The 26,917-nt window shown below is 54.9% G+C and overlaps 2 protein-coding genes across 3 annotated transcripts in view; one reads left to right on the top strand and one right to left on the bottom strand.

Moving 5' to 3' along the window:
• NTPCR (nucleoside-triphosphatase, cancer-related) overlaps nucleotides 1-10,743 on the top strand; it is a 29,061-nt gene extending 18,318 nt beyond the window's left edge. The window contains exons 4-5 of one of the 2 annotated variants that reach the window (XM_029931344.1): nucleotides 765-974; nucleotides 8,442-10,743. In XM_029931344.1, the coding sequence (XP_029787204.1) occupies nucleotides 765-974; nucleotides 8,442-8,510 (279 nt within the window). In that variant the 3' untranslated portion in view covers nucleotides 8,511-10,743. The remainder of the gene's footprint in view (nucleotides 1-764; nucleotides 975-8,441) is intronic. The other variant, XM_029931351.1, reaches the window with a different exon arrangement.
• Nucleotides 10,744-13,602: 2,859 nt separating this feature from the next.
• PCNX2 (pecanex 2) overlaps nucleotides 13,603-26,917 on the bottom strand; it is a 292,774-nt gene continuing 279,459 nt past the window's right edge. The window contains exons 30-35 of the mRNA XM_029919353.1: nucleotides 26,654-26,798; nucleotides 25,927-26,157; nucleotides 25,147-25,421; nucleotides 24,169-24,353; nucleotides 15,791-16,239; nucleotides 13,603-14,475 (exon numbers count right to left, since the gene is read on the bottom strand). Coding sequence (XP_029775213.1) covers nucleotides 14,302-14,475; nucleotides 15,791-16,239; nucleotides 24,169-24,353; nucleotides 25,147-25,421; nucleotides 25,927-26,157; nucleotides 26,654-26,798 — 1,459 coding nt within the window. The 3' untranslated portion in view covers nucleotides 13,603-14,301. The remainder of the gene's footprint in view (nucleotides 14,476-15,790; nucleotides 16,240-24,168; nucleotides 24,354-25,146; nucleotides 25,422-25,926; nucleotides 26,158-26,653; nucleotides 26,799-26,917) is intronic.

Raw genomic sequence — 26,917 nt, forward strand, 5'->3', positions numbered from 1 at the left:
GAACAATGTAAACAGGATAATGTGTGCTCACTGGCTTGTTCTTTTTCCCTCTAAAGTTGCTTGAATTTATATTAAAAAAAAAAAGACAATTGTGAATATGATTGTGGTTCCTTCATTACACTCTTGAATAAAGTTCATGTGTTATTTAGAAAAACCGGTGTTTATAGGCTTCAATCAAGCATAATAACTTAACATTTTTTCATCAAAAATCCGAGACTTAGTTTTGAGATTCTTACAGTTTCTGGATAATAAAAGTCTCTAATTCTAGACAGAATGAGGGTTTTCTATAAACTGAGGTTTGAAAATGAACATTTACGATTGATATAGCATAACGTATGCACGTGTGTCCAGATATCTTTGTGCAGAACCTTAAATAATGTCAATGAGCCCTCAGTGGTGAATCTCACACAACGCGGCCGGCAGGATGGATAAGGGCTCCAACCTGAGGCATGTGGGTGCTGCCTACTTCCTGGGTGTATATAAATACGGAGCTTGGTTATCATTGGAACCATTCTAGAAGAGAGGAGATTGCCGGGAGCCTGGGGGGCGTAGGGAACTGAGTTTTCTGGTTGCTGCCATTTCCGAGGGAGCCCTTCCAGACCCGTCTGCCAGTGTAGTGTCCCCTGGAGACTGGGAGCCGATCTCCGTCTGGCCTTCCGGAGCTTAGCCGGCGTGCCCTGGGATGACTCAGTTGGCGAGTGACTGGGGAGCAGGACCCCTGGGCCCTTAGTTCCCAGTGACCCTGGCGTCTTTGTCATCCTCAGGCAGGTCCCAGCAGCGGCCCAGGGCGGAGAGTGTGTGTCATCGATGAGATTGGAAAAATGGAGCTCTTCAGTCAGCCTTTCATCCAGGCCGTTCGTCAGGTGCTGTCCGCGCCAGGGACTGTGGTCCTGGGCACGATCCCAGTGCCTAAAGGAAAGCCGCTGGCCCTCGTGGACGAGATAAGAAACAGGAGCGACGTTCAGGTGCTCAGCGTGAGTACAGCTGTGGCCCGCGTCCGTGATGGTGCAATGGGGGACCTTAGCGGGGTGGCACTGACCTGCACCTTTGCTTTCAATGCCGATTTTCCCCCTCGTGGGCGTGATGCAGGGGAGTGTGATTTTCTAGGATTTTGCAGAACTGAAGTCATATGTGTTGTGGGTGAAAGAACACGGGTCCCTGTGGCCTCCATCTGCCGTAGAGCAATGCTGGCCACCAGGAGGGTCCAAGGTGACAGAAGTGCGCTGTCTGCACCAGCCACCTGTCCCTCTTTGTGTTTAAATTAAATAAAAGATTCATTTCTGCAGTCCCATTGGCCGTGTGGACAGCACGGCTGCAGAGTCTGCCTGACGGGCTCTCAGGGGTTCCTGGGGGGTGATGCGGGGTTCTGTGGTGCGTCACGGGTGAGAGAGTCACCTGACCCTGTGGCGGTGTCTGGGCCAGTGCACGGCCTCTGACGGCCCTGCTGCCGCTTTTCCTTCCCTTTTGTCTGTCTGTGTCCATCTTCCATACTGTCTTGTGCTGCGCCTCCTTTGTGTCACTGAGAGCTGAGCTCTGCCCATGCCTGCTCCCCCCACCCCACCCCCAGTTTGAACCCAGGCCCTACGAGGGCCCCAGGAACAAGGGAGACTGCACCCTGCCAGTGAGAGCAGGAGGCGAGCCCCGGCCACCTGGTACCACGAGCACCTGACGACACTGGCCAAGACACCCTCACCGTGTCCTGCCAGCCCCAGTGGGCCATCCACGTGTTGTCCCCAGAGTCTGCAGGGGTGCTGGTGGGGCAGGGTCAGAGCAGCCTGGCTTGGAAAACTTGGCGCATTTCTGCCTTCTTTCCTTCATCTTGACGAGCTTCGCCGTGAAGGGAGTCGTGATGATGAGCAGGACCGTGTCCCCCGCGTCCGGAGCGGACATGCTGGTGCAGGGCTGGGCCGCAGCGGTACGGGCAGACAGCTCAGTGACATCAGATGCTGAGATGTGTGGAGGAGATCCCGGGGCGCCGAGGTTGCTGGTCGCTGGGCCGGAGGTGGCTGGGGGGCAGGCGCGCACCAGGGACTCTCGGGAGCTGACAGCCCCGCAAGGCCACGTGCTCAGCCAGGTCTGTTAAGTCCGTGGGCGCTTGTCTTCCGGTTCATGCTCTTCTGTCTCATTACATGGCCTCAAGTTAGGGTTTGCGGTTGTGTTCCTAAAGTTCCCATGGAGATAGAGACACTGAACACGGAGAGGTGACGAAGGACCAGGGGTTGTCCGGTCACACGGCTCCCAGGGAGTGACTTGTGTGAAAGCCCAGGGACCGGCTCTCCGCAGACCAGTGCAGTGTGCAGGCCCAAGTGGGTTCGGGGGAGCTGGCTCTGCTGTCCAGAGCGAAGCATTGTGATCTTACACTAATACTGAGTTTCCGCTCTAACACTGGAAGCTACTTTCTGGGCGAGGCAGTCATTGCTCCTAACTGTGTGTAAATAAAGTGGTCAGCTGGTGGCTAATTATGTGAGAGATCGGGGCTTTCACACCCCGATATCCTTCTCTTTCTTGTGTTCCTTTGGGGCTTGCATGATCTCTCTGTTTCTGTTTTATGTGGAGAATCCCATTTTCCATAGGTGCAGACTTAGGGCTTGGATTAGATGCTTCTGGCATCTTTCTAACACGCACTAGAGTTCTCCAAATCCACGTTTGAGAGCATCCTCTGTATGCAGCCCTTAGGCCAACAGCACATGTGATGCATGTCCGCTTCCCTCAAGACAAACAGGGGAGGAAACAGAGAAGGGAGAGAATCCTGCGAGTGGAAGGCGTGGGGAGAGGTGTCCTGAAGGATGTGGTCTTGGGTGGGTCTTTGAAGGAGGAAGTAGAGAAAAGAAGGAAGAGAAGGAAGAACATTCCAGGTAAGGCAGTAGGTTCTGCACAGTCAGGCGGGCGGTCTCTCCTTGCTGACCGCCCAGCACGCCAGGACCGGGGACATGGGACTGAACTCCTGGAAAATGGTGTTCCACTTGTTGGAATTACAGGGGGGCGGAATTTAAAGCAGCTGTCACAAAAATGCTTCCATGATCAATTGCTAACACATGTGAAATACAAGAAAAATAGAAAGTCTCAGTGAAGAAATGGAAAGGTTTAGCAAAGATATGGAAGATATAAAGAAGAATCAAATAAAAATTTTAGAACGAAGTAACTGAGATAAGTCTCCGGAAGGACTCCCCAGCAGAACGGAGACAACAGAGGAAAGAAGCCGTCAACCTGAAGGTAGAACAATAGAAATTGCCCAACAAACAAACTGGGGTGGGTGGGGGTGGGAGAACAGAGCCTCAGGGACTTGTGATACTATACTAAAAGATCTAACATTCCTGTCGTTGGAGGATGGTCTTGGTAGTTTAGAAATGTCTGTGCTGGTGTGGGTATTGACATTCGCCTTCCTGTTAATGTTTCTCTTTCAGAAGTTAGGTTAAATTTTTTTTTCTCATGTCTTGTAGAGTTTTCCGGTCTCTAAGTGTGGCCACTGAAAAATGTTTTTAATTTATTTCATCTTTGCTTATTTGAGTGTAATTACATTAATGCTGCAGCGGCAAGAGAGGAAGGTCATCTTGGAACCACACGGCTAGAAAGAGCTGTGTGCTCTGTTTTCCTAGTTCTCTAGTAACACGAAGAAAAGATTTTATCCTTCTGGTCACTTCCTGAAAACGCATGCACACACATGCACACACGCACACACACATGTACACGCATGCGCGCACACAGGCACACACATGAGCTTGGTTGTCTTCGTGGCACTTAGAAAGCAGATTTCATTTGATTTCCTTGGAGATGTCTGCTGGATGCAAATGCTGGCGAATGCTGTCTGCTAACGGGACAGAAGAGGCGGCTGGAGCCTGGAACGTTCCTCTAGATGCCCCTGTGGTCATGAGCCACTGAGCTCCGGACTTGGGTTCCGCGCTTGGTCCTGCGGACCCACCAGTGCACGGACTCCACAGCCCCTTGCTGGGTGCGCCCTGTAACCTTCGTGTTATCAGCGAGAGGCGGCATCACACGTCCGAGGTCTCAGTCGGTGGCAGAGCGAAGGTTCAGGCCTCTGTCTGGGAGTCCCAAGCCTGAGTGGTAGCATCATGCTCTACTGCTGACTTGGTTGGCAGGTGTGATTCACATGATTTTGCTAAAAAAAAGTCTCAGATTCCTAGAAATTATTTGGTTTTTCAATACTATGTATAAAATGCTACTATAACTAAAATCAATGCCGCTCTCCTGAATTCAGAGCCTTTTACTGCTTTTCTTCCATAAAGCAGTTTTTATGCTTTTAATTTTTATCTGTGGATTACAAGATCACAAGAATAACAGGAACTACATCCCAATTTCCTTCCGTCTTGGAAATCCTTAGGCCTCTTCTTGCTCCTGCCGTGGGGTGTTTCACCAAGCAGGGCATTTAGTCTCAGCCGGAGTTTGAGGCTGCCCTGCGGGTACGTGGGCGCCTGCAAATACAGGAGCGAGAGAACATCTGCGCACCTCTGGGTGGAAACTTGGGTAGCCTGTTGTAGAAGTTGACGGGCTAATCCTGAAATTCTCGCAGAGATGGGAAGGACCCAACCAGAACAGTCCTGAGAAAGAATGATGTTGGAAGACCCCTACTTCCTGATTTCAAAATTTGCTACAGCCTGCAGTGACTGAGACCCTACAGTCCTGGCCGAAGGCTGAACATGCAGATCAGTGGATCAGGACTAAAAGTCCAGAAAGAAACACTTAGGTCGAGGATTGTCAGCAAGTGTGCCGAGACAACTTAATGAAGAAAGAATCGTTTTTTGGCAAATGGTGCTGGAAAACTGGACACCCTCAAGGAAAAGAAGGCAGTTGGACACTGACATCACCCACCAGAATTAACTCAAAGTGTATCCCAGGCCTAAATGTAAGGACTAAACTCTATAGTTCTCAGAAGAAAATACAGAAGGAAATATTTTGTAAACTTGGGTCAGGCAGAGTCTTATTTGATACAGTGTGAAAATAACGCTTGGTTTGGAACCTTTAACCTTTGAGAAAAAAGTAGAGCTAAAGGGATTGGATGTGGGAATAATCCGAATTTTAGGTTCAACAACGTAAAGACACAACATGAACAGATGAGTAATAACTTTGCATGTGTGTTAACGTATAATACTGAGGGCTGTCGAATTTCTTTCCGTAATCCCTTGCTTACTAGGAACTTATCAGGGCCCTTCCCACAGTTTTAGGGAAGTGATGTAGTGCATGTGCAGTGCGGGGCATTGTCCCCGCCGCCTGTTCCTGTATCTGAACACTCACAGCTTCCCTGATGTCCGTGTGCTCAGGTTGTTGACTGCCCTTCTGTGGCCCCCAGAGGCAGGACAGAGAGCAACGTGGATGCTTAAGATGATCAGAGTCTTCACAAGTTTTATTTTACCACTAAGCTACATTTCAGAGAGCCTGTTCAGCTTACTGAGCACCAACTGCCATGTGCCAGAAACAGGATGAATGAGATGCCCCTCTCCCCATGGACTTGGGGTCTGATCTTCACCAAGGGCCACTGGACGGGACAGGGGGCTCAGGGCTCACCAGGCTTCCTTTCTCTTGAGGCTGCAGTGCAGTGGGGGCTGGGGGTAGCGGCTTACTTCTTGCGTTCGTTCTTCCTCAGCTCCTCTGCTGCACCCAGCGCCCTCGCCTAGGTAGCCTCCTGGCAGAGACCTTGTGCAGCCAGAATTCTGGTGGTTGAATAAAAGACAAGGATTGTGCGTGCAGGGGAGGACCCCTGAGGTGGTCAGATGATGCTTTGCTTGTTCTCGGGTTGGGAGCCTGCCTTCGGTGCGCGAGGAACGGAGTAGTAATAACTGAACACCGTAGACAGTTTCACGTAGACCTCCTACTGAGGGAGTTTCAGAGGCCATCTTCGGGGAATCAAAGCAGGAGTAGCAAAATGTTAATGTAGGTTCTTTGCATCGACTACATTTTTAACACAAAGACATCCTCAAAATGAATCTTTGTCAGTTTTTATTTTTTCTATGGAACCGGGGCTTGGAGAGCGCCCTCGGCGTGTTGGACATACCACCTCCGCCCCTGCTGTGGCACCCGTACCCCGTGCAGCTCCTGCGGAGGGACCGGGATGGGGTGGGGGCTCACGCACTCCTAGGTGCTGGAGGTGGAGCATGCTCGATGACCAGGGGCCTTGTGTGGAATTGAACTGTGACCCGGCGGGGCCTTGTGAGCTGGGTCCTGAGACCAGGGTGGCCCTGTGATCGTGACCGGGATGGCGTAGATGGTGAGGCACTTCCCAGAAACACGGAACTGGGCCTGCGTGGTCTATAGGTGCTCCTTTTTATTCCCTCTGGAGCTCACGCCTGTCCGATCCCCCTTCGCTGCCAGCCTTGGCTGTGCCGCCCGACCAGCCTCCGCTCAGACCCAGCACTGGGGTCAGGGGTTTCTCACCTTCCCAGCCTTCCCTTTCCAGGACTCCTGAGATTTATGGAGTAGAGACGGAGCCCCCCTCCTGCCCCAGGCTCCCTGCAGACAGGGATTCTGCTACCCGTGCTTGCCTCACAGCAGCCCGCATTCACAGCTGAGCCCCAGGGGGACTGTCCCCTGCACAACTGGAAGCGTCAAATGCCCACGACCATCCGGTGCTTCTTTTAATGGCCGGATGGAGAACCCGGGTCTCGGGGATGGTCCAGGCAGGAGTGTCTGGAGCAAGCAGTGCTTCTCCTTTCTCACCCTTGCAAAGCTGGCATTAATTCTTCCCCTCTGGTCCAGTGGTCCCTAACTTTCCTCCCCCTCCACCTATGTCTCCTGCACTCTCCCTCTTCTGTCTTTGCTCTGTGCCCCTCTCTCCCAGCTTGGCTCCTGCGTTATAAATCTTACATTTCTAGGGGAAGTGGCCCCAAGTGCCGCTCATCTTGGAATCTGCACTCTCACAGACCCTGAGGGTAGAGCCTAGAGGAGTTCCTGAAGTGGGGGGCAGGGAAGGGATCCAGTGGCCCCTCTCCACAAGCAGAGTGAGGTCCCTCGCAGCCTCCCCCTGTCCTCCGTTCACATCAGCAGACTTTCTTGAATGCAAACAGCAAAAGGGGACTTTGGCTAATTACAGCAAAAACAGCAACAAAAAGCCTTGTGAGGCTGTTTGGCAGTCTCTCCCCAAGCTGGAGCAGAGCTGATGGTCCTTGTGGGACCAGAGCAACAGAGCAAGGACAAGGGCACCTGTCCTTGGACTTCGTGTTAGAGGCGGTGGCCCCGCCGTTTGCTGCTTGACTCGCTCCTTTTAGGATTCGGGTTCTTAGGAGGACCTCCAGGCCCGGCTCCAACCCTCTGACCATGAGCTAGTTTCCTAGGCGATGTAGTCTCCTGGAGGAAGGTCACAGTGCTCCTAGGGGGAGGGGGAGGGGTGCCCACGGGGGCGGAGCCCACCTTGCATCTCCATCACACATTGAGCGCCTGCTGTGTGCCAGGCGGTCTGTTAGACTCGCGGGTGTGCACTTCCTGCGGGGCGCAGGCCCGGCTCAGGTCCACCAGCACCTAGCCTGGGGCTCTCCAGATGCACTCACTTCCTCTCCCCATGATTTTTTGCTTGGGTCTTTGTCTGGGTGACCTCCCATGTGCACCTATCAAAATTCAGTCCAGTCCAGCCCATGGAAGCCTTTTCTCGCCGCCCACCCCCTGCCCCCGCCCCTGTGCACCTCTCCAGAGTTGCTCTCCCAGACAGTGGCTCACTGTCCATATTTGTCCCTCGGTTCTGCCCTGCCAGTTCCATGAGGTCAAGTCCCTATCAGAGTCCTCTCTCTGTCCCTGGCACCTTGCATGGTTTCTGGTCGCTGCCCCGTTGATGTTGAGTGGGTGTGTATGCTTGTACTCATCAGGACTGCGCTAGTAAAGGAAAGGAAAATGAAAACAGGTCACTGGGTAAAGTGTGAATGAACTCCTGGTTCCTTTGTGGAAGGGTGTGGATTCCAGAGGGTTTAGCGGGAGCCTGGGGGCGGAGTTCTGGCCTCTGCTGTATTCCAGGCTACCTCCGAGAGCTCAGTGGGATCCCTGCACTCCCCAGACCTTGCTTCCCCTCCTGCAGATGGAGAGTTGACTGTCAGAGGCTCCTCGCCACACTCTGCTTTTCTATGTGGCATAGATTACTGACCCCTGGGGCTTCCCAGAGTTTGGATTCGGCCACTCTTGGTGGGCTCCTCATAGGCGGTTGTCCTGGTTCAGGTCAGGTCGCATCCCACCTGCATTCACATCGACCCAGAACCCCGTACGGGGGTCTGCTCATGGCTCTTCGTGTTTAGAACCCACATCCGCTGTTTGAGCCATCATTTTGTAGAAGTGAGGGTGGCATTCGACCTCGCCTGTCCCGTCTTCACAGCGCTCCGGGCCGGGGCTCCCTCCCGAAGCCACAGAGCCTGCGTCCCCTTCCCAGGCCCTCCCCGAGGAGCCCTGCCTCTCTGGGGAGGGACAGCAGGAAGGGACGCTGAAGCCTTCTGTCTTGCTCCCTCCCACAGGTCACCAAGGAGAACAGAAACCACCTTCTGCCAGATATCGTGACGTGTGTGCAGAGCGGCATGCAGTGAAGACAGCCCGCGTCCCTGCTTCGTGCCCTTGAAGAGATGGGCTGGCTCGCGGGGCCTCCTCGGGGCCCTGCCTGTCCAGGACGTAGGCCGTCGGGCCCACGAAGCCTTATGGGCTTTTCCGGAGAAAGCCTGACAGGTGTTCTCCAGAAAAATGTTTAAAACATCAATGAGCCTTCACACAGGACTGGCGCTCTGCGATCAACAGTCCACCGTGGCTTCTTTGTGCCGAGGAGGTTCTGTTTATTTCCCCTTGCAGTGGTGCATATGATTTTGGTAAATTGTGGAATGGGAAATGGCTGTCAGAGTATTAGATGGCACCTGCCCCCACCGAAGTTGAAAAGCGGGTCCCCGGGAAGGGTGAGGGCAGTGGCCGCGACCAAATCCATTTTGCATGTCCTGAAACCAGACCCCACTCCAGGCGCAGCCACGGCTCAGAGCGACACTGGTTATTTGGTTTGTAAAAATAGTTCAGGAGAAAGCCAGTTTAGGGCCTCCCCGCCCATCTCATTGGTTTGCTTGTTGCTTAATAAAATAAAAATAAATATGTTGGTGCAAACACAGGAGCCCTGTGTGGGAGGAGGAGGTCCTCAGAGATGTCGGTGGCACTCCAAGCTTGGGCCTATGGGTTCAGGTCAGGGCCCCCACTTTGGCCACATCAACTTAGTCGTGCCCTTAAACCATTGCAGGCTCCGTTTCCCTTCCAGAGTACGGGGGATGGGACAAGGGTCGTCCAAGGAAGGCGATGCCATGGCATGGAGGGAAGGCGGCAGCGGTCGTCTGTGTGATCCCCTGGGGAGGGCCCAGTGCCGGGAACTGGGGCTGTGGAGAGTAATGTAGGAAGGTCAGGTTCAGGCTTTCGCAGGGCCACTGTGGAAAACATGGCAGATGGTCAGAGGGTTGGTACTATAGTGAAAGATAGCATGGTGCTTGTAGGGCCTTTCTGGTGAGGATCTGTGAATCTCCAGGGTATTTTGGCAACTAGCCTGCCTTCCATACCCAGCTGGCATGGATGCCAGGCATGCCCCTGTCTGTGACGGTGGCTGGTCTGGGTGTGTGGAACAAGAGGTTCTGGCACTGGGCGCACTGGACGGTGCAGGGAGCACTTGCAGCTCAGAGCCAGGACGCTAGTGGGGGTCCTCTCCTTGGTGTTTCCCCAGGGAGCCTCCCGAAGCTTGGTCTGCTTGTGCTGAGCCTTTGAGGGGCCACGTCTGAAAGGCCTAGCAGATGATGAACTAATCTCTCATTATGGATTCAGAGCGTGGAAGAGGGTGTCTCTGTCCCACTGTCCATGCCTGGTTGGGTTGTTGGGCTGTCTGAGCTCATGGTGTCTAATAGGCTGGGTGTGACCTGCACCGGGCTCGCCGGACCCGAAGGAGCACCACACACACTGTCCGGACACCCCACTGACTCAGCGGGGAGAGGCTTCCCAGAGCCCCGGGAGCCTGGCCCTGCCTCAGCCTGCTCCCCTCTAGGCCCACAGTCCTGAGGATCCCCACATGGCCTCAGGTAAACAGAGAGGGCACAGGCTGGGGAAGTATCACCTATGTGCCCCTGAAAATAGCCCCAACACCAGCCCTGGTGCAGCTGGTCTGCCCTGGCCGGAGGGAGCCCAGTCCCAGGGAGCCTCTACAGGCCCTGCGGGAAGGGCCTGTCCACCGAAGTGTGACGGGACATTCTCCTCCCTGCTGCTTGTCCTTCTGAGCTGTTTTCAGTCACAACTGTGTAGAACATGGATTCTGTCCTAAATTAGAAGGAAAGCTAATGAGATTTCCTGCAAGAGGGTAAAATTGCTAGTTTGAGGGCACTGAGAGCTGAAATCAGATGTGCTGTGGAGGCTGAGAGTGCCCAGCGTGCAGAACAGATTCGGGGCAGCCGCCAACCTGTAGAGGGGAGCGCAGGTTTCTGGACCTCTCTTTAATGGTAAAGAAACGTGCCTTTGGTGGTAGATACAGACTTTGAACCAAGTCGGTGTGGCCCCAAAGCCCATGTTCTTTCCACTCCTCCCACTGCCTCCCTGTCCTTTTCCCGTGCATCCTGCACCCCCGATCTCGGGGCCAACCCTTCGCTGTGATAGATTGCAGCAACTATAAACATTTAGTGTTGGCTCTGGCAGGTCCTTAAACAATTATCGGATTACTTTGTCAGAATGACCAGGGGCACGTATGAAGGTATTAGAAACCTTCCCTGTGTTTTAAGAAATTAAATCTAATAAAGGATAATGCGATGGTCTGAATGTCTGTGTCCCCCACAAATTCGTTTGTTGAAGTTTGAGTCCCAGTGTGATGGTGGTAGGAGGTGGGGCCCTCGTGAATGAAATTAGCGCCCTTATAAGAGATCGAGGAGGGCTCTCCCCTCTGCCTCGTGGGGACGCAGCAGGATGGCCATCTGTGAGCAGGAAGCAAGCTCTCGCCAGGCCCTGAATCTGCTGGCGCCTTGATCTTGGGCCTCCCAGCCTCCAGGACCATGAGAAATAAGTGCTTGCCATTCCAGTGCATCCTCCCCCCCCCCCCCCAATCCATGTTATCAGATCAGATGACTTCACAAATGACTCTAACCCAGGACGGAACGTGTGCTGCCTAGGTTTAAAGGAGGAAGAGACGCGGAGGCAGAACACCACTGAGGCCCACTTAGCACAGCCGGAACCAGGACTGAAGCTGAGAGGGTGGATCTGTCCTGTCCGGTGCCTCTACCCGAGATGAGGCGCCATCTGAGTTTGAAATAAATGCCTTCTCTTCAAAGCCAGACACAGTTGGGTCTGAGGCCAGACTTGGAGGAAGAATTCACCTTGAAAAGCACGACCTGGACACATGCATTGCTTGTGTGAAGGGTATCAGCTGGAATCACAGGGTTGGATGGGACCGAGCAGAACTGATTTGGAGGACGAGTTACTGAGCCTTCTTCCCTCTTCCCCAGAGCAGACTGCACCACCAGCCCCTAAACGCACATTAAAAAAACAAAACAAAACAAAACCTTTTTTCTCACTTCTGAATATGCGCATGTGCAGGGATGGACAAGTCTCTCAAATTCATGGGCTATAATCTGACTGTCACGGCTTACAGTACAGTTGCAAGTTCAGGGGCCCACTCCATTCTCAGCCCCCAAGTCATCGGCTGGGGTAGGGGGCGATGGTCGTCCAGAAAAGGTGGAATGACCCTTTCCCCTCCCTCTCTTCCTGTCTTGGAATTCATGGAGCTTGTGTCTGTAGAGATTGCGTGTGTGTGTGTGTGTGTGTGTGTGTGTGTGTGTATGCACACGCGTGTCTGCTGATGGCGGGTGCTATGTCCCCGGAGCATAATGACTTGGACAGAACTTCTGGACGGTGAAGGAGGCCCGAGGGGCTGAGGACACAGGGGCTGCACCGCACACGTCATGGGCAAGGAGAAGCTGGGGCATTGAGTGGTTTTAGGAAACGACTTGCCAGACAGATGGCTTCAGCACCCAGTGCAAAGTTTAGAATCGATAATGCCAGATTAGCCCCATGATTTATATCAAACCAAGCACCCACTATAGTGTTTATATCCCCTTCAGAGGAGACATCATTTCGTTTAGGGCCCAAATGCAAATAATAACCCTTGGGTTGTCTGCCGGAGAGGTCACCTTAGGAATATCACCTTTAAGTGGGGACCAGTCCAATGTTTTGCAAGGAATACCCGGAGGGACAGCCGCCTGGCTGCGGACCAGATTAACAGGCCTGTGTGTCATTGACGGAAAGGTCGCTTACCACAATGTAGAGAAAAAGCGTGGCTGCATTGTGGACCGGCACGCAGAGCCCTGGAGGGAGTCCAGCCCCGTGTTTCCCTCTGTGGGTGCACACGCCTGGGCACACGAGTGTGTGCACGTATACCTACTCCCAGTACGCACGCCCAAGATGATTTTATTCTCAGAGAACGTACACTTGGATTCGGATCCGAGGACTTTGGCCTTAACTGTTGTCCACAAACTGTAACTAAGCAACCTTCTCTGCTTCCTCTGCACTGAGGGCTGGGACCAGCAGGCAAGTCTGCGGTTGGTTAGAGAAGCTGCTAGCGAACCCACCAGCAGAGAGACACGCAGGAGCCCGGGGCACTCTGGGTTCTCATTACATTGACGGTCTCTATCCTTTGGATTTCCAGCTCTTTCAGGAGATTCATTTCCTTTTTTGTTCTTTTGGTTTTTTTTAAATATTTTTGAGGGAGACAATGCCAGAGGAGGAAGGGCAGAGAGAGAGAGAGACACATACAGAATCCGAAGCAGGCTCCAGGCTCTGAGCTGTCAGCACAGAGCCCAGTGTGGGGCTCAAACTCACAAACTGGGAGATCATGACCTGAGCCAAAGTCAGGCGCTTAACTGACTGAGCCACCCAGGTGCCCCCGGAGATTCATGTCCTGTGGAGCACAATGGCTTTCTGTGTCTCTTGCTTCTGGATGCCCATGGGGTGGTCAGCTTACATCAGGCTAACTGCTGCCGGGCATGTGTCATTTTTCTTATGGAATTCGTGGAAATGCCCTTTGTAGGGAGGCCGTGCCCACAGCTCAGGCCCGGGAATTTCATCTGAAGGGCTTGGCTGTAGAGTTGCCCAAGAGGATGTCAGGGACTGCCAGCCAAGTTTGGTTTGGCCAACTTTGAGAACTGCAGTAAGGTTATATCAGCTCTCATTACCTGCGTTGAAATCAATCATAACCAACTTTGTATCTCCAGGGATCACTGATTTGAGAACAATGTACCGTGTCTCTGGTTATAGAGCCCACCTATTATTATTAATTGGTAATTCTTGTTTTGAAACAAGAGAAAGTATTACCGTCTACTTCCAGGGGGAAGGAAATTCTCCACCATGCCCTCCCCCACTCCCTGCACTTCCAAATCCTCTGTTCCTTGAAGAAACTTGTAGACCTGTTTCCAAAAGAACTGTTTCTAACTCTTGCCTTTCCAGAAGGGCTGGACCACAGGCCAGTGATGATATTCTCCATGGACCCCCTCACCCTCCCTTATGGCCCCAAGGAGCCGGGTTTCTCCTTTACCCGATGGGGAGTCTTCAGCTGGGGAAAGTCCCAGAATTTGCCCAAATATCATTCTCACCAGAAAGGCTGCAAAAGAATTCAACCAGAGACAGCAATAACTGTAAACATTTTAATTCTAAAAACAAAGGCGTGTGCAAGTGTTCTGTGACAGGGAAGGATCGCTCGGCTCAGAACGCCAGCGAACATTCCCGTGCGTGTACAGAGCGCCGGGCGAGGCAGGCCTGGCTCGCGGGAAATCGCCAGGCTAGAGCTGAGCAGCATGTGATTCCAAATGGCTTCCCATGCTCCCACAGGTCTCAATTTCTAAACGTGGGTTGCTAGCATCATTGGGTCTCTCACGGACACTTCAGACCTGACTCATGCATTACTACGTTTCTTGCAGGAAGAAAGCTGCTGCCGGCTCATACTTAACATTGGCATGAATGTTATAAAGAGGTGAGGTTTTCCTTATGCGTAGATTAAACCCTACTGCGTTTGAGCAGCGCGTGGTATGGTGGGTGCTGCTGTCCCTTTAACGTGGTAACAGTGATGTATAAAAGGCCAATTATTAACATGCACTTGTCGTAGTTTCTGCAGGGCAGGAAAGAGCTATTTGTGCCCTCTACTTACTCTAAGATATTACATGGCTTTTGTTAGAATTTTCAAATTGTGGAAAGTGTGTTGTGCGTTCCACATCTGGGGGGCTCCGGGGGAGGGGCTTGGTCCCAGAACCCGAGGGAGAGTCACTGTGTCCCAGAGCAGTTCTCGTTTCCCCCTGGGGGGCAGGGGAGGGGGGCTCCTGGCCAGCCCCGCCCCTACTGCTCATCGGAGGCACTTTGCTGGGAAGCCGTGTCGTCCAGGCCCATGTCCTCCTGGCTCGCTCTCCTGCACACCAGGCCCCCGTTCTCTGCCATGGCCTCAGCCAGACGGCGGTCGCGAAGCTGCCCCCGTTCGGTGGCCTCGGTGGGTTCACACGGCTCAGAGAGGTGCTGCCAGAGAGAAGGGAGAAGCAGGGGGCTCAGCAATGGGTACTGGGGTGGACTGGGGGCTCTGCACATGGGGACCTTCCCTGGGTCATGTGGCCATGCTGGGAACACAGGCCCTCAGGGGAGAGGTCACTGCGTGCCTGAATTTCCAGGGTTCTGGCCAGTGTCTCCCCCCACCCCCACTTCCTCCCTGGCAGGAATGCTCAGCACGGCAGTTTGCACCTGAACAGTAACACGGATGGCTATTTATTCTGGGCACACAGAGTGCCAAGGGCCCAAGCATCCTGTTGGAAAGAGAGAAACAGAATTTGCCAGAATCCTAGAGCCACACCCATAGCTGGCATCTTAAACAGATTGAGCAGTGGGAGAAAAAAGCACTAATGTGGACATTTTTACAAGAGCAGTTTGACTAGACCTGTAGGTACCGAACTAAACCTAGTTACCACTCTTGAAGGAGGCAGCCTCCTTGCTCCTGGCCGGCGTGGCTTGGGGGCTGCAGAAGGCCCACCCAGGAAGACCCCCACCACGGCCCTTCGGAGGGGGTTCCTGCTGCCCATGGATCCAGGGCTGGGAAGGCACCTGCTTCGTGAATGTGGCCCCCATCAGCCCCCTCTGGATAATGCCTGGAACCAAAGCTGGGCAGGCTGTGACTCCGGTGCTTTTTAGAGCAGGGGAATGTGTCAGCCTTCAGAAGGAGCTCGGGAGACCTGCAGTGTGACACCCATGTGTGCCCTGTGCCTCCTGTCCTCGCCTCCCGACTGCCAGGTGGGGAGTGCCTGTTTACTCACCTTCTCTCCTGTGAAGCTCAAGTGCTCGCTCGCGTCAGCTCGCCTGGGGCTCTGGGTCAGTAGTGGTTTGCTTAGGGGAAGTCCCTCAACCTCTCGTTTTCTAGCATTTAAATACCCGAGTAGACGGCCACACGTTTCAAATTAAATCTGGTGAAAGGAATCGATGATAGTCTAACACGAGTGTTGACGGGTGTCCTCTCCTCTCCCTCGGGCCAAGGTGACGTGATGAGAGCGTGGAGAACGTGACCCTGCTCTGCGGGTGAGTGGATCTGCTCACATCCCGGGGTCAGGGCTGGGAGAACAATTCAGCAGGCATCCAGTGCCCTCAGCACCACCTGCTGCCATGTGATGTCCTAAGGGACATGTGCTGTGTGTCCCGTCTGGCTCTGAGCACGGCCAGAGCACCTCCTGTCTGGGAACCCTGTGGATGAGGGGGTGGGCGTCTGCAGGCAGAGGGATGTGGGGGCGTCAGCAGCCCGGGGCCCACACACCTGCCCTGGCCCATCGGCCTGGCCCTGTACCCCCCTTACCCGTGTGGCCTGGCTGGCGGCCCGGGCCGAGGGGCCCATGACGATGTTGACACTACTGGACGACTGGGTGTCACTGGTGTTGCCCCCCTCCGCGGCAGACAGTCCAGAAATGACCAGCGCGCTGGAGAAGCTCCTCTTGCCGAAGAGGAAGCTCAGGGTGGAGCTGGTGGACGAGCCCAGGCTGGACCTGATGAGTGCCTCGGCCCGCTCACGGACACTCAGGTGGCCCGTGGTGGTGACCGGCGGGGGCTGCGAGTGCAGGGATGTGGCCGAGGTGTGGAGGGACAGCCGGCTGCCTGAGAGCCTCTGGGCCAGCTCGTGGACTGACGTGGACGTCTGCAGGAAGGCCTGGTGGCTTTCTAAGATCGGGCCAGACGAGCTCAGCGCAGGTGGCCTTTGGCTCAGCGCCTCGTGTGCCTGGACAGACTGGCTCCTGCCTTTCCTCCTGCCTTTAAAAGAAAGCAGAACCCGTTGCCATAGCAGGTGCTTATCAGCGTCAAGGTTGGTGCATCGAGACAGGCGGCTGGGCCCCAGGCGGGTCCACTGTTGTCAAGGCTGGGATGGCCCCACCCGGGATGCTGAGAACTTGGCTTGAGCCAGGAGCCCTCGGCAGCCCTGGACGAGTGGAGGCGTTGCTACCGGGAGCAGCGGTCAAGGTAATGGGCGCAAGTCCTACCAACTGCCTTATGGACACAGTTCTACCATGTGCCTTATGGACATGTCTCCCGTAGCCTCCACAATGTAGGCGTTCAGTTGATAAAAATAGAGGGGTGAAGAGGTGGACCTCTGAGGCATTTTCTCATATTCCGTCTCAGCCCAAATGTCCAAGTTAGTAATTCTGCATCTGGCGATGCTAAAATACTTACGTATGTGTAGAGGAGGCCTGAGAAAGGGACATGCCCTTGAGAGAGAGAGGGACCATATTAAAGTGGGGATCCCAGGGGTCCCCTCCAGCACCCCTCCCCTCTGTGGCTTCTTGGCTGGAAGGGCCTCTGCCTCATGTGGACCCAGTGCTGAGTAGACAGCGGGCTGGGTGGGGAGGGTGCCCATCTCCACAGGCGTCCCCACCCACTCCCTGCCCACCTGCTGGAGAGACCCACCCACGCAGGACTGGGAGGAGCGTGGGCAGGTCCTGGCCTGGCACTCTCACCGGGGCTGGAGGCCACCCCATCCATCCACACCCAAGAGCTAAGTTACTCTCATGGAGGGAAAAACAGGGCAAAACGGACCCTGACGGATCAGAATTAGCAGAGACGGTGATTTGTTATTTATTCAGAGTCTGACAAGGCCAAACATCTGTCTGTGATTTATACGTAATGCTGATTGCCGTCCAAAAATACTCCACATCCATCCGCAAGTCGCTGATTTTGACACTGGACGTAGACCACCTGTGCTTGGTGGCGGAGCTCGTCAGCTAATCCCAGAAACAAAGGGACAAAGACCCATCTGTCTGTCCAGGAAAACTGGTCTGTGTTTTACGCAAGGGAACGTGCCTCCCCCCACCTCGTGGCTTCAGACATTCTCGTAGACTTTTGTTGTTACCGTTGCTCTTGATTTTTTAAAATTAATTTTGCAAGGGGAACAAGTAAGCAAACTATGCTAAATTCATCTGTGCTGCTCGGGATAATTATTTTGCAATTTAACTTCCTTTGCCAAGACTTCATTATCAAATTCGGAGTGTTTGTAGGGAAAACCTCCTTAGGACCTGGGTTGAAATACCGTAGACATTACCCTTCTTGGTTTATTAGGCTGGCCCCATCCCTTCATCCTTGGTGGTTCCCCGGCACATTCTGGTGCACCTCCTTACCTATGGGGCAGCTTAGTCTTCCAGCCTGGGATTCAGAGTAGTTACGGATTCCTAACTGCTCTCCCACAAGGAGGTCACCAGCCTCCTCCACAGGGACCAGTGCCCTTCCAGCTGGTACAGCTGCTCAGCGCAGTGAGGAGACTGCAGGCTGTTGGGCCGTGTAGTGAGTGCTGGACCCGCGGCGGGCAGCAGACGCAGTGTGGCAGGCTGGGGACAGGGGTCCGTCCTCTGGGAGTCTGGCACGATTGGGACACTCGGCTGGGAACTGAGAGGCAGGGCCCGGGAGAAGGAGCCGTTGGGTCCCCAGTTATGGGAAATGTGCCTCAGGCACCATAAAACAAGATCCCTGTTCTTAGAGTTCGGTTCACATTCACCCTTCAGAACGTTCCGTCATTGCTACATGGCTAAGCTGCTCGATCGTGCCCTTCCAGAGTCAGGCCCCTCACCTCAACCCCCGGGGCCTCCCTCCCACACAGCGCTCAGCACACGGGTTGCAACTCTGCCCTGCAGGGTGTGTGGTACCGGTCACCATCCTCCCTGCCCCTCTGCAGTGACATCGGTTCCCACAGGCTCAGCTCACAGCACACTGACTGGCAGTAAGGGACAGCAGGGACTCTCCTGCAAGACTGACCCCATACTGCGACCCTAGAGCTTCATAAATCCCCGATGAAGAGGGGAGTTAGCCTGGGAAGTTTTGAGTGGAGACACGGCTTCTTGACCTGGCCATTAGAACCATTGGGGAAGCTTAGAAAAGGCTTTGCTCTAGAGCCCGAGACAGGCAGGCCGGGCCCTCACTGTGCCCTGGAGGGTGGCCTCTGGGCTGGGGAGCTGGGGCAGGGACTTTCCTGCTGTTCCAGGCCAAGGGCAGAGATCTGGGCGCAGGAATCACCTCCCTTGCGGGCGGATAGCCTTTAACATCCCCGCACTGGCTGGGCATGCTCCCAGCTTCCTTTCTGGGAGCCGTGGCCTCCACTTGTGTGGGCACAGGGGTTTGATCCAGCTGTGGGGAGGGCGAGGAGGTCAGAGAGGCCTGTGGCTGAAGTGAAACCCAGGGTCTCCGCAGCAGCTCAGAGGGGGCGGGGCAGGGGGTGCTGGCCTGCTGCAGGGGCGGGTGGGTGGTGGCATCAGGGCCAGGCTCCCCAGGGCAGCCAGCTGGGGCTGCCCCTCCCCACGAGGGGCTCCTTCTCGGGGCCTGCTATCCCTGGGACTCTGGGGGCAGGTGCACACGGGGCCTCAGGAATGGAAAACATGTCCTGACCCCTGCCCAAGCCGGAAACCCTCCCCGAGTGCCCATGCCATCTGCATCCACCAAGGAGGAGGTGGGCATAAGGGGTCCCGGCCGGTCTTTGGCGGGCCAGCTGGCTGTGGCTCTCCTGTCACCCCACTGACACCTGTGGGCACTTGCTGTCTATCAGGTGCCAGGGGTCCACAGCCTGGAGCCTCAGGAGGCACCTTCCCGGTCCTCCGAGGCCTGGGGCCCTAGCATGCTGCTTACAAGGCGGGGCGTATTTCTAACTGGGGAGGGACGGGGAGATCAGAGACAGCGGTCCTGTGCTTGTGCTTCACACACAGAGTGAGCAGGGGCAAGGCACGTCAGCACACGATGTCCCCATATGGCTTCAGCCCCAGTGGCAGTAAAAACAAGGTGACATTTACCTTTTCCAGGGGGCAGGAGGGACAGGTGTCTGTGTCCTGAACATGGGGGAGTCAACTTGTCTTTGTTGCGTACCCATTTTGGGCCTTTCTAGATTTCCCTCAGGGGATCTGCTACACCAGCATGCCTCCAGATTTCCCTGCCATCTTGAGGTGCTCTTGGGTGTCCCAGGTGCTATTTTCAAGGACACAGTCTCACATGCCGCATCCTTTTGAGCACAGGTGTGGATTCCATCTCCACCCTGGGACCCTTCCAGAATGAATGCTTTGCTCACGCCACTTACTGTGAAGCTCCCTGGTGAGCGTTAGGGAGGACTCTCCCTGGGAGCCCTCACATAAGGCAGAACCTGGGTGTAGATACTGGGCAGTTTCTGCATCAGCCAGAGCTGGGGTGGGGGGGGGAACAAGGCAGGAGGGGTGCCCCTTCCATCTCTTGTCTGGGACTCACGACCCCCAGCTTCCCCCAGGGACACTAAACTGAATGTTTGGAAGAGGCGACCCCTCTGCAGAACCCGAGCCCTTCAGTGAGCCAGCTGGGGGTCCTCCTGCCTCCTGGGAGACAGCTGGGGTGCTCCGGGGGTGGGCACGAGCCCGCGGGGGATCATAGGTGTGGTCCTCAGCGGCCCTTTGGGGGTCCCCCTCCCCAGGACGGTGCCAGCTTGGTACCGGCAGGGCTCAGTCCCCAAGGCATCATGGGAAAGCGTCCATGGTTAGGTTTCCCAGAGAACTTTCTGAAGGTGTGAAGCCAGGCCCTGGTGGGATTCTGGCAGAGGGCTTGGGACACCCAGGACAAGCCAGCAGGGTGAGCAGGTCTTGGTGCCAGTGCTCGGGGATGTGACAGAGAAACGCTGGCTACCGTTGATGTCCCACCTGGGAATATGACCCAGCATCTGGCACTCGAGGGAAGCCTCCGTGCAAGTGGCTGAATTCAGCTCTCAGAGTTTGGGGGGAACCATCAATCCTTCATTCAACCCATGTCTGCTGAGCACATGGCCACCACAGACCTGAGTGGCCACCCAGACTGGCATTTTTGATGGGCCTCCTGCAGCCACACCTGCCCCCACAGGGCCAGGAATCCAGGGAGGAGCTGAGCAGCCACATGCTCCTGCTGGGCCCTGTGCTGGGCGCCTGGCCCTCGGGAGTCTCCACCCAGACCCAGAGCCTGCTCAGACCGCGGCCCCGGGCATCCCTCCCTCCCAGGATGGATGGCGGGCCTCCCTGCCGCTGTTGGCAGGGTCCACACGGGGTTACAGATGCGCGGACCAGGAGTTCTACACACATGCACGAGGGCCCCTCGCTGGGGAGATGGGGCCGGGGCAGACGTCTGTCTGTTCCCTGCAGGAGTTAGGGCCGGCCACACCAAGTACCCACTGTGCTGTGCTGTCCCAGGCTGGGGACTGCAGACAGTTTCTAGTCCCTGACACGGTGGTGGTGGTGGCAGCACAGGGAGGGGGCGGTCTGTGCGCCTGGCCCACTGGAGCCTCTCTGCTAATCAGGATTTGAGCGAGTCTGGGCGAGTGAGCGGGGGACCATGACGCTGGGAGGAGCATGTTAGAGCCGGAGGAAGCAGGAGCACAGAGGCCCTGAGGGGGAGCCTGCCTGAACGTGGTCAGCGAGGACCCCCCTGGGCCAGGGCAACATCATCGGGGACATGGTCCATCATGGGGAGCCCTGCAGAAGTGTGAGGGTGAGGACAGAAGTGTGTCCCCCAGACCCACACGCTAAAGTCCTAACCCCAGCACATTGGAATGTGACCTTATTTGGGAACAGGGCTGTTAGAGGTGTAATTTGTTCTAATGAGGCCATACTTGGGGTTGGGGGAGGTTCCTCCTACAGACTGGCATCCTCAAAAAGAGCGGGGATTTGGACATAGGTGTCCCAGGGAAAGATGGAGGAGTAGGGGGTGATGCGTCTACAAGGTAAGGCCCACTGAAGATGGCCAGCACACCCACAAGCTGGGAGAGGCCTGGCCTGGGCAGATCTCCCAGCACCCTGGTCACCTTGATCCCGGATGTCCAGCATCCAGAACTGTGACTCGGCCATTTCTGTAGGTCACGCCTTTCAGCATGTGGTGCTTCATTACTGTCACCCTGGCAAATGGACACAAGTCTACCGCGGGCGAGAAGAGAGGCCGAGATTTGGCTGAAGAATGACCTGAACTGTCTTAGGGTAAAAGGACAGCACTCGGGCCACCAGGAGCCCTCAGGGCTGCGGGAAGGGCCAGAGACAGCAAGAGAAAGGTGCCTCCTACGCGTGAGGTGGGGAGGGGAGTGGCGGGCTCTGACCCCCTGCAGGGGGCAGTGACCCCTTTTCTGCAGGCGTGTCAGAATAGGTCATTCCTGTGCCCCCCACCCCCATGCCCCGCCGTGCCCCATCCCCTCGGCTGCAAGATGAGGAGACGGAAGGGCTCTCTCTCTGAGTCACAGTGAGGACTAGTGAACTTGTACTCGGAAAGCACGCAGGGGAAGGTCAGGCACGTAGTGAGTGATGGAGGATTGTGACTTCTTATAATGATTGTCACTGCAGCAGGGATGCCCTGATGCAGCCTGGGCAGGTGGCTCCAAAGCCGCTGGGAGCCCAGGCACCGTGGTGAGCATGGAATGCCAGGAGTGACCTTGGTAGGAGCAGTTTTAAGAAGCAGTAGGAAAACTTGACAACCAGTTTGGGCTCTGCAAGATCAGCTCTAACAGCTGCCATGGAAGTCCAAGTTCACCCAGCTGCAGGCCGCTGGCTGCACATGGGAAGGACATTCACGACCCAGGACGCGGGGTTGTGAGGAGGGTTGTGGGGGGCTCTGGCCACTGCCAGGCCCGGCACAGGGGCACTGTTTTCTCATAGGAAAGGGCAGAGGAGTCCTCCCGGGTCCGCGGCCCGTCCCGCACACCCAGCCTCCTCCTGCCCAGTCCCCTGGCCCCGGACTTTCTCTGCTGCAGACAAGCCGCTGGGATGAACACGCAGGCTTTTCTTCACATGGAAGCTACCTTGCATTTTCCCATCTGGAAAATCACTTCGGTGATCTTGAAACGCAACACTGCTCATGCAGGAATAGCAAGTGTTAACCACGCAGTAAGAGGATCCCAGCCTGAGAGCCAGCCGCACACTGAGGCCGCGGGCCAGGCAGGGGCTCTGCTCAGCGTTCGGGCAGATGGTGCCAGGCAGGGGTGGGGCCGGGGGGCTCTTTCCCCTCTGAGCAGCTACTGTCAGCCACTCTGCCTATTCACCCCTCTCCCTCCCTCTCCCTACCTTCCTTCTTTCCTCCCGTACCATCTGCTACCTTTCCATCTCTCAGGCTCATCCATTTGTCCATCTATCAGTCATCTCTCTCTCTCTGTCCTGTATATGTCTTTTTTTAAGTTTATTTATTTATTTTGGAAAGAGAGAGTGTGTGCAAGCAGAGGAGGGGCACAGAAAGAGGGAGAGAGAGAATCTCAAGCAGGCTCCACACCATCAGTGTGGAGCCCAGTGTGGGTCTCAAACTCGCAAACCATGAGATCATGATGCTGAAATCGAGAATCGGACTCTTAACTGACTGATCCAGCCAGGGGTCCCTCCCTATATACACGTATTATTGTACCATCTATCTATCTATGTATCTATCCATCTATCACCTATCTATTCATCTATCTATCATCTATTCATCTATCATCTATCTGTTATCTATCAATCTATCATCTATCTATTCATCTATCATTTATCTATCATGTTATCTATCTATCTATCTATCTATCTATCTATCTATCTATCTATCATCTACCTACTTACCCCTTGGCCTGTGTTTATGTAAGCCCTCACTGGTTCAGTCGAGTCCTCAGCCTTGCTTGGGGCCCCTCCAGGATGCAGAGTCTGTGCCTTGCTAACTCGGTGCAGAGCTGGCCTGTGGGACATGCACCAGGAGGTGCTTAGTAAGGAAGCACCGAGGCCAAAAGGTGAAACTGCTAACAGGTTGTGAAGGGCAAACCCATGCGCTGATGTGCTGGCAGGAGGCAGGACAGAGCATCTGCCTGAACCCACCTGGCCGTGTCCACCAAGCGCCCAGTGCCACCTCTTCTAACCTCTCCCAGTGGACCAGGCTTCGGGACCTCATCCACCTGGGTGGGCCTCACCAGCTGGGCATTAGTTACAAAGCGATTTTAAACTTGAAACTCCTCCCAAATGTGGACAAGGCACCTCCTCCATCCGATCTGCTGGCACCTGTTCCCCCTCGTTTCTTATCCTCTGAAATGGCAGGTGTACGTGGCAGGGGGAGCAGGAACCAGAGAGAAGCAGGAAAGGGGGGGCAGAAGGCCTGTCTGTGTACCCACAGATTCAGAGAGGAACGAGGGTCCACTCCCAGAAGGCTGCACCTACCAGCCTTGATCAGTAGCCACAAAACAGCCAGACCCAGAAGGCACATGATCCGATGGCCACCGAATGAGTGAGAGGTGGGATGGAAGAGACTGGCCACTGGACACATGGACAGACAGACAGATGGCTGGCAAAGGTAATAGACAAGGAGATGGATAAAGGGTACAAGTTGAGTTCTAATAGGGGCACGTGGGTGGCTCAGTTAAGCATCCAACTCTTGGTTTTGGCTCAGGTCATGATCTCACAGTTTGTGAGACTGAGCCCCTCACTGGGCTCTGCACTGACAGTGAAGAACTTGCTTGACATTCTCTCCCTCCCTCTCTCTGCCCCTCCCCAAATTGTGTGCTCTCTTAAAATAAATAAATAAACTTAAAAAAAAAAAAAAGCTGAGCCTAGCAGAGTATTTCCTGAGTAGAACCTACAAGAGTCAGTAAATTTCCTTTGGCCCAATCCCAATTTTTTTCTTTTTGCAAGAAGGCGTTCTCTGAGGCTAGAATGACAGCATAACCCATGGTGTTGGCCACAGGGACCAAAGGAGCCTTGATCAGTAGCTGTGAGGCCCAGCCACACCCACCTGTCCTCTGTGTCTCATCACTCGGTGACCAGGGGTAGGTCCCATCTTTCCTGGGCTGCTCGGTGCCGCTCTCCTGGCTCGTGCCGCCCGGGGCATGGCTGCCGCCTGCAAACGGGGCAGCCCTCCCATCCACGTCTTCGATGTTGCCTGTGGTGTGCTGGCCGCCATTACAGCCCTTCCGCATCCTGTCAGGGGAGAGGGACTTCAAGGACTCTCAGCAGACATTTCCACCCGCCCTGTCCCTAGTGCCCCACCACACGCTGTGGAAATCAGGATTGAAGACTGCACTCTGCAGGGGAGCCACACACCTGGGCTGCAGGGAAGGGGGTGTTTCTGCTCCCCAACGCCAGCGCCTGATAAGTGAATGACACACTGGGATCCACATGCTGCAGCCTTGGCCTTCCAAAAGAACCCTGGGCTTGGAGGCCTCCAGTACGGAGCTCTGCCACACTCCAGCCACACCTCCTAGACCGCATCCCAGCTAGCCAGAGACAGCATCACAGCAGGGAGAAGGCTTCTTGATTGGAGCTGTGTGCTGGGGGAGTTCAGGCCCCATCCCCATGACAGAGGGACCGACCACAGCTACTCCTGTGGGCCCATAACTGTGCCACTCTGCACGGACGCTGTGCACGGATGCTGTTTATGAACCCTGTGCATGAATGCTGTGCATGAACCCTGTGCACAAATGCTCTGCATGAATGCTGTTTATGAACCCCGTGCACAGACGCTATGCATGAATGCTGTGCACGAACGGCAGCCTCAACTTCAGCAAGTGTGAGGGACAGATTCTCATGTGCACAAGGTTTCCCTGATTTCATCATCCGAGACTGCTCAGGGAAACAGATGATCTGTTAGGCCCCTTGGGAAGGGCAGTTTTAATCACGACAGTGAAACTCTAACCAGAAGTGGCGGAGCTCTCCACGCCCCACTTCCCACATCCCCCAATATCTGGGTGAAGGCCTTGGTGGTAAGACCTACCTTAACCACTTGGTTCGGAACCACATCCTAACGCCGTCCAAAGTGACGGGGCTGCTCCAGACGCTCTGCAGCTGCCTGTGGGTCCCTATGTAGGACGTGGTTAGCGGGGAGACGTACATGGGGTACCCCAGGGGCTGGTCACAGGAGGAATTAATCAAGTTTCGGAGGACCTGCTTGTTGTTCTGGATGCTTCCGCGCTCTGGGTTGCGGTTGCGAAGGAATATGAGCTCTTGCTGCTGCCCGGCCCAGAGGCCACGGACACACTCTTTGTTAACCTGCAGATGGGGGAAGGGACAGAGAGAAAAGCAGATGGTGGCATGAGTTTCCAGTCTGTGGATTTTAACCTACAGAGAGCGATCAGAGCTCTGAATATCTGGGACTCCAGGACTTTGGCCTAAAGCTGTTTTCACGGTCAAGCTGGAGCCACAGCCCTGTAAGTTGGGTATGACGCTGTTTTCGTGGGGGAAAAGGGCAAATTAGAAAGTTGTTGCTTTGGTCCAGTGGTTCGAGGCTAAGAGAAGAGAAGAGACACTGGTAAGAAAGCCCCCAGGTCCAGGGGTAGGTTATCACAGAAAGTTCTGGAACTTTGGAGAACTAGAAAGTATTTAAAAACAAGGCAGATCCTGGCCCTCATCTACACGTGTGTCTACAAGGACTCCTTGCCAAAGCCCTAGCAGGCACACTAGTTCTCAGAGGCTAGAGGGACCCTGGCCCCTTCGCCCACCTCTGCTACTCTGAGACCGTGTCCCTGGTGCCAGCCGGGAGGTAGGGCCACTGTACCTTGATCACCTTGAAGCTCAGGAAACTCCTGTGCAGCATGATGACCTTGTACTCATCGGTGCCCTCGTCCACCACATGCCGCAGGGTGAGCAGCTCCTCCTTGTTGGACAATACGGCGCCCCTCCAGGCCGGGTCCCCCTCATGGCAGATCACCACCTTCTTCTCGAAGGACCGGATGGCCTCATAGAGGACCCCTGGGTCTTCATATTCATCGGGGCAAGTGAACTGGTCCTGGGGGGAAAGAGGTCCCTCTGCGGGCTGAGCTGTGGGTGAGCACATGGCGGCTCGGCCGGTGCCCTGAAGGGCCAAGTCCACTCCACGCGGACTCTCGTCCCACACTCCTCCTGAATCCCGAGCGGGGTAGAGGACATGTTCTCGTCCCATTGGCCGAATCTCTGGAACATGCCTAGGTGAATGGCTTTCGGCCTTAGGGTTCTCCACCTTCGCAATACAGTTTGGATACTTCTGGGATGTCATTTTCTGGGGCCACCTCCCCTTCTCTGTCCTAGCGGGATATCACCGCCTCCCGGCGGCTCTTGCAGCCCTTCCACAGGCTGATGTCAAGAATATCTGGACGGCCTCGATGCCTAGTTACCTAAGTAACACGCCCACTCTCAAACGTCATGCCAAGGAAAGGGACCATGTTTTTGAAAAGGTCTTTTCCCCCCTCATGTTTCAGGCTTCTCCTTCTATAAAAAATGGATTTTTGTTTTGTTTTGATTTTTACCTGGTGAAGCTTCAGGGACATCCTGATGGCCGGGGCGACCACTTTATGCAGAAGGTCCATGTCGGCAAATACCCACTCGTCTCGTGCTGTTATTCTAAAGTCACCTTTGAAGAGGGCGTGAAGGCCATACAGGAAAGAGTCCAGGCTGAAAAGCAAAGTCCAAATGACTTTTCCTTCCCACTGAACAGTGTTCGGAAACCTGTCACTTTGGGTAGGGTCTGAGTCCCCTGTCAGTATGTCAAGAATGACCTTCATGCCTTGGGG

Source organism: Suricata suricatta, chromosome 2, assembly GCF_006229205.1.
Source record: "Suricata suricatta isolate VVHF042 chromosome 2, meerkat_22Aug2017_6uvM2_HiC, whole genome shotgun sequence".
Lineage (NCBI taxonomy): Eukaryota > Metazoa > Chordata > Mammalia > Carnivora > Herpestidae > Suricata > Suricata suricatta.